This window comes from Mus musculus, chromosome X (genome assembly GCF_000001635.26).
Source record: "Mus musculus strain C57BL/6J chromosome X, GRCm38.p6 C57BL/6J".
Lineage (NCBI taxonomy): Eukaryota > Metazoa > Chordata > Mammalia > Rodentia > Muridae > Mus > Mus musculus.
In genome coordinates this window covers 14,209,553-14,221,331 of record NC_000086.7, presented here as the reverse complement: position 1 = coordinate 14,221,331, position 11,779 = coordinate 14,209,553, and the positions used below count along the sequence as shown (strand labels likewise).

The window sequence follows — 11,779 nt, the reverse complement described above, 5'->3', positions numbered from 1 at the left end:
GGTTCATACTACTATGCAGTTGGCTGTTGACAGCAATTAAAGGAATTCTTTCAATTCAAGAGACAAGATCCTAAAATATGAAGGATTAATTAGAAGAAAGTCCAAGTTCATAGATGGGCACAATAGTTATGCTTGGAATCTAAGCACTGAGGCTAGAGAGAGAATAAAAGATCCAGTGTTCAACGCCAGCCTGCCTGGGTTACATGACAGGACTTTGTTATTAAAGAAAGGAGGGGAGGATATAAAGAGATCTAAGTTCAAATGAAGGAAATTTAAAGCTCTCATTTGAGGCAATTGTTCTCCACACAGAATCTCCTCATGACCCCCACCAATCCACAACAACCTGCTGATAAGTATTTAAAGGTTGTAAAGATAGATTATTCTCTACTACAATTGTGCTATGCCCATTTAAACAAATGATCCATTAAGACTTTGACTTCATTTCATGTTGTAATAATGAGACTTGGGATACTTCAAAGCAGTACCAAAATTAGATGTTGTATGGTTGGTTACAAACTGACCCATATAGGACCTCACTTTGCTGAGTTACATCATTGTTATGCAATCAATGGAAGATGCTGGCAGGAATGTTTTGGCACAATGCCTAGCACACTATAGGAACTTAAAGATGGCTAATATCCCACTTATGCATCAGTCCTCCAAGATTTAAGAGGGCAAGATTTTCTCGGAAGCATTCTATTTTTATAGTAGCAACTGAATCAACAGGGGTTGCATCTACCTTAACTTCTGGGAAAAGGGGGGCAAGTAAAATTCACAGCAAATGTGTTACCATGTCTAGGCTTAAATTCCCTTCTTTCCATCACAGAAAATACTGTATAAGAAGACTTTACCAGAGGCTAATTAACAACTACAGTCACATGAGTCTTAAAACAACAACAAAAACAAAAACAACTAAAAACAAACCACCACCTGTCACTGATCATTTTTATCTTCTTTTAAAACACTGAAGCTAAGGTGAGGACATTCCTAGCAATGACTGCCAACAGTATCCAAAATGGTTATTAAGGACAAATTCAGCCTCATGTGTCAGATAAAATAAGCATCCTTGAGTGCCCTAAAGCCAATTTCTTCTACTGTGACAGAGGTGATCACCATCACTATCATGCAGGGCTCTGCTCTAAGGGGGAATCTGCCAGGCCCCCTTCTGTTGACTGGCAAAGATCTCCCACAAACTATCTAGTTCAGGATTCTGGGAAAGACTTGGATCCAAGTGGAGTATGGGTGTCTTTCTTGAAATTTGAAATGGGATGTGGCTGAGTCAGTAGATAACTGCAGTTGATGGACTTGTGGTGAAGAATTAGCAACTGAGGGTACCAGTGGGACTATCATGTTTAACCCGTGCTCTCAGAGAAGCAAAAATGGCCATTCAATCTGAAAGAGAAAAGACTGATGCAGCACCACAAACAGAATATGAGAGAAAAAAAGTCAAAGAAAGATGGTAGAGATCTTGGATGTTCTTCATATAACCTGCTGCATTTAGCCCTTTTAACTCAAACAGACTTGAGTCATGTCCAGTACCCTCCTGTCAATTTTTTCTATTTCAATCCTTAAGATTTCATTTCTCTGGTTAACCTATTAGATTGATGATTTTACAAGACAATCCATCATATTAAATCTTCATCAAATATTTAATCACCATTCCCACCATTAGATTTCATTAAGAGATTGTCAAATAAATTATTTTGTTGTTGAATTTCCTCTATCCCTCTTCAACCTCATTTCTCTGACATCCCTTGTCCACTTCCATAGCCTGTAGCCTCGGTGGTAGTTTGAATGAGAATAACTCTAGTGTCCTCACATATTTGAATGCTTTGTTTCCAGTTGGTAGAACTGTTTGAGAAGAATTAGGAGGTAGGCCCTTGTTGTAAAAGGTGTGTCACCAGGAGTGGACTTTGAGTTTTCAAAAGCCCATGCCATTCCCAGTTAGTCCCTCTCTGCCTCATTGTTGGTGATTCAAATTATGAGCCCTTACCTATTGCTCCAGGGCCATGACTGTCTACCCGCTGCCATACCCCCACCCCTGCCATGATGGTCATGGATTCACCCTCTGAAACTGTAAGCCCCCAAATAAACTTTCTTTTCTAAGTTGTCTTGATCATGGTGACTTTTCACTGTAATAGAAAATTAATTAAGACAGATTCCCTTCCACCTGCATGTCATCTATGCCCAGTACCCCCCTACACTTTCTTCAACATGTCTATTTCCCTCTCATAATCTCCTTTCTAGTTTCACAGCCTACATCTACACTCACCCTCACTCATATGCATACAAAAGGATCAACATATGAGAGGGAACATGTGATTTTATCTTCCTGAGCCTGGGTCACCTAGCTTAATATGATACTTTTCATGTCTATTTTGCTACAGACTTTAATATTTTATCTTTCTTTACTTTACAATGTACTTCTCTTATTCTCTCTGTCTCTGTCTATCTCTCTCTCACTCTCTCTCTGTCATATTTTCATTACCTAGTCAGCTGTTGATGGACATCTATTATTGACTGTTGGTCCCTACATTTAAATGACTTAATTGAGCTTTATTGCTGTAAAGAGACACCATGACCATGGCAACTCTTATAAAGGAAAATATTTAATTGGGGCTGGCTTACAGTTTCAGAGGTTTAGTCTATTATTGTTGGGGGAGGATAGTGGCATGCAGGCAGACATGATGATGAAGAAGAAGCTGAGAGTTCTACATCTTGATCTGCAAGCAGCAGGAAGAAAACTGGCTTGAGCTTCTGACAACTTAAAGCCAAATCCCTAGTCATACACTTCCTCCAAGAAAGCCACACCTAGTTCAAGGCCACACCTCCAAATAGTACCACTCCCTATGGACCTGTGGGGGCCATTTTCTTTCAAACCATCACAATGTCTTAATGTTTCTCAAATGTGAGTTTTGATAGGGAGGTTGCAAGGAATGTCTGAAAGCAGGTCCATAAATGAGGAAAGCACCCTGCAACCAACAGAGTAAAACAAGTCTAGAAATAACATGAGAGAGCCAACTAAAACCAGCAATATAAATGAAGTGGTGAGCATAGCTTTCTGCCCATGTTGGCTTTATTCTCCTTCCAGCCTTCTCTCCATTCTGATTCACTTTGTCCTCCTACATGTACTCGTTTGCTGGGACTTTACCTTGGCCTCATAATTAGTCTGTAATCTTTGTGCCTCACTCACTCCATCCCACAAACCCCATGTCCAGCACAGTCCCTTGTTAGTCATAAATTCTTTTATTCTTTGCCTCCTCCACTACAATGTCCCTTCATGGGGTCCAGGATATAAGTATTGCTCATCAGTCAGAATTAACTATCCTAGATGAATTTTCCAAAGCTGAAAGCATATGATTTCCTGTTAATTGTTTGATAATGGTCTGAGCTAGTTTTATTCATGCTTATTGTTTGCTTCCCATGTGCTCTTGAAGCTCCACAAGGCCATGGACAGTGAATGATTCATCTTTGAAGCCCCAGTACTGTATAGTCAGACCTTGAACAATTTTGGATGAGTGAAAGAATGTGATGGGTAGAAAAGTAGAATGAGGACATGAAGCACTATCAAGGTCTGAGGATAGTGCTTGCCATTGTTATAGTCACGTAATGAATCTCAGAACTTACTGTCATGAAAAATGCTTTATGATTTTCATGGAAATATAAGAGGTGTCTGTTTAAGGAATTTTGGAAGTTTTTCATGCATCTCTTCCCATTTTGTGATCTTCCATGCTGTTGTTGACAGATGTCAGCAGGATTGGAAGTCATCTGAAAGGTAGATTTATGTAGACCTGTAAAACATTAAGCCACATACAAATGATTCTAGCTGTTGGAAAGAAGTTCAGCTGAGATTCAACTATAACAGTAACATATGGTGCCTAGGTATTGTTTAGATTTTGTCACAGAAAAGCCATCAGAGAATAGTCAAGGTTCTTCTCTGCCTGCAGAGATATACAGCACAAGAGTTCCAATATTCAAGGCAGAAACTACATTGTCTCTAAAGATCCAGCCTTGAAAGTCATACAGTATCAGTTCTAAGATCTCCTATTGGATGAAACAGTCACACACCTACCAGATGATAGAGAGACCTCATATCTCTCTGTAGAAGGATGTCCCACTAAGTGTTGGAGCTACTGACTAAAACCACCTCAGTTTAACACTTTTCTAGTCCATCTACTTTTGATTTATCCTAGACAAAAATCAATGCCCAGGGAATTTACATAGTTTAGTCACAGTCACAGCAAATGCGTGGTAAAGTCTCTTTACTTCAGGAGTTCAGCTTCCATTTTCTTCATGACTTAAAAAGGGAAAGATTTTCTTTTGCTCATGAGGTTTCAGTCATGGCCCATTGGTTCCATTGTTCTGGGGATTGCAGTAAGGTAGACTTTTATAGTAACAAGCACATGCTAGAATAAAGCTATTTACCTCAGGTGTCTGGGAAGCAAAGATATAAAGACAGGGAGGAGCAATGATGCTGCTTTCTCTTTTAAGGAAATGTGCCTAGTGGCCTAATTTCCTTCCACTAGGCTCTATCTACCTACTAAAGATTCCACCACATACCAATTGTGGTATTGGCTGGAAACAAACATCAAGACATGGGCACCTGAAAGACATTTACAATTAAACTAAAATATTAAAGAAATGTTCCTGATCATATATAATATTAATCTGGGAAAATTCATGTGATCAACAAGGAGAAAGACACCAGTTTCTTCTGATGTGGTTTATGCAAGACTCCAGTGACAATAACATTGGCACATAGCTCACTAGCATTTTCATTATTGGCAAATTCAGTAAACCATTCACTTCTATTCATAAAACAGTCTCTTCACTATTGCTAAGGTGAGAGACAAAGGTTGTGAATTGCCATCTAGATAACATTGTAGTAAAGTCTCTGTACACTCAGTACAGTATAAAAAGAACAAAAAGATATATTATTAATGAGAAGCTAGTATCAATATCTCTCTAATGTTCGCTTCCCCTGTTTTGAGTCCATATTTACAAAATAAGAACATCATCAACCCCAAACAGAGTTTCTATCCCTAGCTCCATCAATCAGCTATAGCAGAAGGGTCAAGTGGAAAACTACAGACAGTGCCAGGAAAGGTTGTTCCTCAGTTTCAAGATGTGTCTTGGTAAACAATGTTTATCATGGTTCTGAAGCCACTGTGGGTCTGAGCATCCATCTCTCGAAAGAAAGAAACCACTGAGACATGTGACCATGAGGATATAAACAACAGATACTTGTTCCTAATGCATTATTTAGTATGCAAAGGCTTGGCACATGCCATATAATGAACTATAAGTTTGCTTGGTACTCCTCATGGCCACAAGACCATAACTATTGGGCCACAAATGATTAAGGATCATATAGCCTGTCTCACAGCCTATGCTATAAGCAGTTATTGCCATATGAATGGTATTTGATAATTCATAGCTCAAATTAAGAGAACATACAAAAAAAGTAATGACCTCTCAAGGCAGGATGAGATTTTATAAAACAAACAAAAGCTTTCATCAGGCACAATAGTATTTCTGGAGTCATACCATGTTGCACTAAGATGTAGAGGCCAACTGTGGGAAATTTTGCTTTAAATAATAAATCAAAGCTTGTTTTATTGTTGTTGGTAGTGGTGATGGGGTTTTTGCTTTTGTTTTTCAGGTTTGTTATTGTTGTTGTAGTAGTTATTGCTGTTGTTGTTGTTGGCAGTAGTTTGAGAGAATTTCTCCATGTAGCCTTGGCTGTCCTGGAACCTGCTCTGAAGAACAGCCTGGCTTCAAATGCACAGAGTCACCTGTCTCTACCTCCAGAGTGCTGGGATTAAAGGCATGTACCACCCCCCCCCCCAGCTAAGTTATTTGCTTCTTTTGAGAACTCTTTTCGAAAGATTTTAATTTTATGTGTATATGTGAGGTCCTGCATATATGTATGTGTACCATGCGTGTACTTAGTGCCTTTAGAGACCAGAAGAGGAGCATTAAATTCTGTGCAATTGGGCTTACAGGAAGCTGTTCCCACTACTCCATGTGGGAAGCTAAGACTATCATTAGTGCCCTTGTAACTGCCAGCTGATGTGATGGCATATTTGTGTAAAACCCACTCCTCCATTGTTGGTGGGATTGCAAGCTTGTACAACCACTCTGGAAATCAGTCTGGCAATTCCTCAGAAAATTAGACATAGTACTACCAGACGATCCAGCAATTCCGCTCATGGGCATAGACCCAGAAGATGTTCCAACTTGTAATAAAGACATATGCTCTACTATGTTCATAGCAGCCTTATTTATAATAGCCAGAAGCTAGAAAGAACCCAGATGTCCTTCAACAGAGGAATGGATACAGAAAATGTGGTATATTTACACAATGGAGTACTACTCAGCAATTAAAACCAATGAATTCATGAAATTCTTAGGCAAATGGATACATCTGGAGGATATCATCCTGAGTGAGGTAACCCAATCACAAAAGAACACACATGATATATACTCACTGATAAGCAAATATTAGCCCAGAAACTTAGAATATCCAAGATACAATTTGCAAAATACATGAAATTCAAGAAGGAAGACCAAAGTGTAGATACTTCGATCCTTCTTAGAATAGGGAACAAAATACCCATGGAAGGAGTTACAGAGACAAAGTTCGGAGCTTAGGCAGAAGGAAGGACCATCCAGAGACTACCCATGCCAGGGATCCATCCCATATACAACCTCCAAACCCAGACACTATTGCATATGCCAGAAAGATTTTGCTGACAGGACCCTGACATAGCTCTCTCGTGTGACTCTATGCCAATGCCTGGCAAATACAGAAGTGGATGCTCACAGTCATCTATTGGATGGAACTCCGGGCCCCTAATGAAGGAGCTAGATAAAGTAAGTAACCAAGGAGTTAAAGGGGTCTGCGACCCTATAGAAGGAACAATAAAATGAACTAACCAGTATCCCCCAGAGCTGTGTCTCTAGTTGCATATATAGCCAAGGATGGCCTAGTTGGCCATCAGTGGGAGGAAAGGCCCTTGGTCTTGTGAAGATCATATGCCTCAGTACAGGGGAATGCCAGGGCCAGGAAGCGGGAGTGGGTGGGTTGGGGAGCAGGGCGGGGGGGGGGTATAAGGGGCTTTGGGGATAGCATTTGAAATGTAAATGAAGAAAATATCTAATAAAAAATGCCTTAAAAAAAGAAAGAAAGAAAAGTAGCCTGAGCATGTGCGGACAGGGGAGGAGAAAGATGCCACTGTTCAGAGGAAACAAGGAATGGTCAAAATCACATGAAAAGAATGTGGGGTGGAATCTCAGTGTTGTTTTGATTTGCATTTCCCTGATGATTAAGGATGTTGAACATTTTTTCAGGTGCTTCTCTGCCATTCGGTATTCCTCAGGTGAGAATTCTTTGTTCAGTTCTGAGCCCCATTTTTTAATGGGGATATTTGATTTTCTGAAGTCCACCTTCTTGAGTTCTTTATATATGTTGGATATTAGTCCCCTATCTGATTTAGGATAGGTAAAGATCCTTTCCCAATCTGTTGGTGGTCTTTTTGTCTTATTGACGGTGTCTTTTGCCTTGCAGAAACTTTGGAGTTTCATTAGGTCCCATTTGTCAATTCTCGATCTTACAGTACAAGCCATTGCTGTTCTGTTCAGGAATTTTTCCCCTGTGCCCATATCTTCAAGGCTTTTCCCCACTTTCTCCTCTATAAGTTTCAGTATCTCTTGTTTTATGTGAAGTTCCTTGATCCACTTAGATTTGACCTCAACCCTATAGGTGGAAAAACATTATGAACTAACCAGTACCCCGGAGCTCTTGACTCTAGCTGCATATGTATCAAAAGATGGCCTAGTCGGCCATCACTGGAAAGAGAGGCCCATTGGACACGCAAACTTTATATGCCCCAGTACAGGGGAATGCCAGGGCCAAAAAGGGGGAGTGGGTGGGTATGGGAATGGGGGACTTTTGGTATAGCATTGGAAATGTAAATGAGCTAAATACCTAATAAAAAATGGAAAAAAAAAAACACAGACAAACAATAAACCAAAAAAAAAAAAAAAGAATGTGGTACCCTAGGACCTGAAACTAAACTCTTCTGATTCTGCTGTGAAAGCTGACTGGACAGCCTCTGAGAAGTTCTGTCTAAAAGGCCAGCAGTGGCAGAAGCCTAGGAGCTGATGAAAAGTGAACACCCCAAATGTGAACACTTAGAGGCAGGGGCCCCAGTGCTAAGTTGGAGCAGCTCCTGAGTGTTAGTTATCTCATATATGTTCTGTGAAACATTAGGGGCAGAGTTTATACATAATACATGAAAACTCTCTAAAACCCAGTCTCAACCTCTGATGACAGGTCCTGCACTGTTTTATGACGTATCCTATCACTGAAAACCCAGAGCTCCCTTCTGAGAACAGCACTGAAGATGTTCATAAATAAGTTCGTTAATACTGTGTAACTATTTCGACCTGCTTGAATTACAAGGCAGTTAGACAGTAGCATTTCTCCACTACTGTTATTTAGATGACCAGTGTGCCTAAGACAGAGGGCGCATTCTAGCACTCAAAGACAGAGTCGGTCAGAACTCTGTGAGTTCAAGGTCAGCCTGGTCTATGGAGTGAGTCAGGACAGCCAGGACTGTGTAGAGAGACCCTGTTTCAAAACCTAAGAAGAGGAAGTGGAGGAGAAGGAAAAGGAGGAGAAAGAGGAGGAAAGAAAAAAAAAGACTATAGAAGCATATATTCTACACAGCCTCATAGCACTGTATACCTACTAATTCTTGTATAAATCCTTTTGTAATGAGGCAGACATTCTAAAAATTAAAAAGGAAAACCACCTATATTTTCTATTTTGCATATTTTTATTATTTTTTAATCTTTTTCTTACAGTCCAGTCGTTATCCCCCTCTAGGACTGCCCTCTGACTGTTCCTCATCCCATACCTCCTCTCCTGTCTCCAAGATGTCCCCACTCCACTAGATCTCCCTACTCCCTGGGGCTCCAAGTCTCTCAAGGGTTAGGTGCATCTTCGCTCACTGAGTCCAGACCAGGCAGTCCTCTGCTATATGTGTGTTGGGGCCTGGGACCAGCTAGTGTATGCTGTCTGGTTGGTGGCTCAGTATCTGAGAGATCTCAGGGTTCCAGTTAGTTGAGCCTGCTGGTCTTCCCATGGGGTCTTGTTCCAGCTTTTCTCTTCTGGTTTCACCATCATTGCTCAGGGAAGGCTCCTGACCCTTGAACCTCATGCCAACATTATGCCACACATGGTCTCCCCCATCCCACAGTCATTATCTTCTAACCTGAGACCTAACCTCCAAGGAAACCTTTCTTACCACAGTCCATGTCTTCATCCACCCATCTCCAGTTATCAGCATCTCATTGGGAATCCAATGTGCCTGGGAGGCTGAAGCCAAATTCCTGGCCTTCCAAGGCCTTGTGGGCTCACAGACTACCAGGACAGCTTCTCTGCCCTCTCTACCTTAGCCAAATCCTCCCACTGCCACCAGGCCAAAAGTGCTTACACATCACCACCTCCTCCCACCAAGACCACTGCCCACATGGTCCCTGTTAGAAATTTCCTCTGGAAATCAAGTTCCCCACATTAATGACAGCTTCAAACCCACCATCACCCTCCCGGGTGGTTCATAGCAACCTCTAGCTCAAAATGAAGAAACAAAAGGAGCCAGGATCAATGGATTCGATTTAGATGCTTTAATAGCATGCTTGATTTGCTCCCCCAGCTAATAGGACACTGGGGCAGGGTGAGGCTGAAGGTGCGGTGAACCTCCAGACTCTTGAGACCCAGGCATCATCAGTTGTCATCAGGTTCTGGTGGCTCATTCACTGATGTGCCACCTGATTTGAAGAGTTGGCGGAGCTGTTCGTTGTTCTGTACCACCAGATGTACATCCTCTGGAGCTACGCACTTCCTGCCAGTGGTGTGGGCCACCTCACCAGCCAGTTCGAGGATGTTCGATGTTAAGTACTCGAGCACACTCGTGAGGAATGGAAGTGCGGAAGAACTCAGGCGACTGGAATGGATTTCCTCTCGTAGGAAACGATCTACAAGGCTAAGAGGAAGCTCACCTCTCTGGGAGCGGGCTCTTTTCTGTCTTCTTCGCCTTTGCATTATCTTGGCCATGATGTTTGTGTGGAGGTTTTGGCTCAGATGGCCCTCTCTGTTGGCCCGAGGCTCTCCAAATAACCAACCTTCTCACCCACCTATGAAGTTATCCTTGAGAGGACTTTGTTACAACATACTTTATGATATCACTGGTAGCCACTGAACTCTGGTGTTCAGTGCAGAAATGCCCATATTAGGAAACAGCTCACCTTACTGAATATGTCCTTTTTATCTTTTCTCATTTTCATGTGTGTGTGACTGTGTGAGTGAATGTTTGCCTGTGCTCCTGTGTCCTGTGTGGCCACACACATAAAGGCCTGAAGTCGATATCTAGACTCATATAAAGTATAAAGTACTTAGGAGTGTCAGCTATCTGTTAAAGACAGAAATTGTCCAGTAAAAATTTTCAAAAAGACTTAAGTACAATTATGTAGAAAAATGAATTCTAACTAAACAAAGAATCCTCAAAGTGATCATCAAGCACTGTGGTTTTAATACTGATGTCTTCTCCAAAATCCGTGCTGAAATTTAATCCTCAGAGCAATAGTAGCCATGGGAGTACACAAGGCTAGTTCCCTCAGGAGGACACAGTAACAATGTACCATACTGGAAGCAGAAATAGCTCTCATGGGATATTGATCCTGTGAGTATCTTGATTCAGATTTTTCCAGCCTTTAAAACTATATTTAAAACTGTCTATTGCTTATAAGTTATTCCCTTTGTCATTTTTTATCACAGCATTACAAACCAGCCAATATACTAACATGATTATCTAGGATTATCAGACTCTAACGAGAGCATCCTTTCCTGTCTGGAGATAGTTGTGAATTCTTTTGCTCTTGTCAGGAAATAATTATAAACTCTAATGGTGCCTGCCTTGGGGAGCAAAGTTAGATCACCAATAAATATAAGAGACACATTTTTATTGTCATGTGAGAGCCTGTGACAACCAGATGATAAGCAACAATTTGGATGGGTCACTAGGCTCCTTGCTATCTAAAGTGTGATCCCAGGGCCAGCAGAAAAGAAATTATCTAAGACCATGTTAGAAGTTTCCAAGCCAAGACCCAACTATGACCTGGGAAAATAGGATCTGCATTTAAACAAGATTCCCTTGTGAATGACAAATATATGGGACTTTGAAAAGGACTTATCTGCTTGCAGGATTCAGAAGTGGTTCTCAACTTGGTCTTGCATTAGAATGACCTGAAGATGCCTTAGACTTATAGAGAGTGAGTGTTGTTAGCATCCTCCACAGTAGGATGGGGAAAGAAGCTGACAGATGGAAAACAAAAGGCAATCTTCTCAAATCAGCACTGCATAAGAAAATAATCAGCAAAGGGGCTTAACAATATGAGGCTTTTTCAGTTGAGGTTTTTGGAAGGGAGCCAGTGAAAAGGGAGGATGGGGTATAGATTGGGAAGCAGGATAGCTAAGCCTGTGGTTCTTCTATTATTTCTCTTGGGAATGAAGATATTTATTACTTATCGGGATGCCTGTCTCCTGTCCTAGCTACTTCTGTTCATTAGGTTTATCCAGAGGTGAAGAGCAGTTATCATTGGGTGTGAAACTCAAAAGGTCCCAAAAGAACAAGGGAAAGGAAGGGTATAACAGGCTTTGGCCATCCTTAATGAGATTCCTTTACTGATTCTGAGGCTTAGTCAGGTTCTTTTC

General features: G+C 41.1%; 1 protein-coding gene across 1 annotated transcript; it reads right to left on the bottom strand.

Moving 5' to 3' along the window:
• Positions 1 to 9,674: 9,674 nt before the first annotated feature.
• H2al1n (H2A histone family member L1N) lies at positions 9,675 to 10,184 on the bottom strand. The gene has a single exon (NM_001034100.1). The coding sequence runs from the start codon at positions 10,121 to 10,123 to the stop codon at positions 9,794 to 9,796; it is 330 nt and encodes a 109-aa protein (NP_001029272.1). The 5' UTR covers positions 10,124 to 10,184; the 3' UTR covers positions 9,675 to 9,793.
• Positions 10,185 to 11,779: the final 1,595 nt, after the last annotated feature.

Excerpts from the sequence above, each read along its gene's own strand:
- H2al1n (NM_001034100.1), bottom strand. The coding sequence starts at position 10,123 with ATGGCCAAGATAATGCAAAGGCGAAGAAGACAGAAAAGAGCCCGCTCC.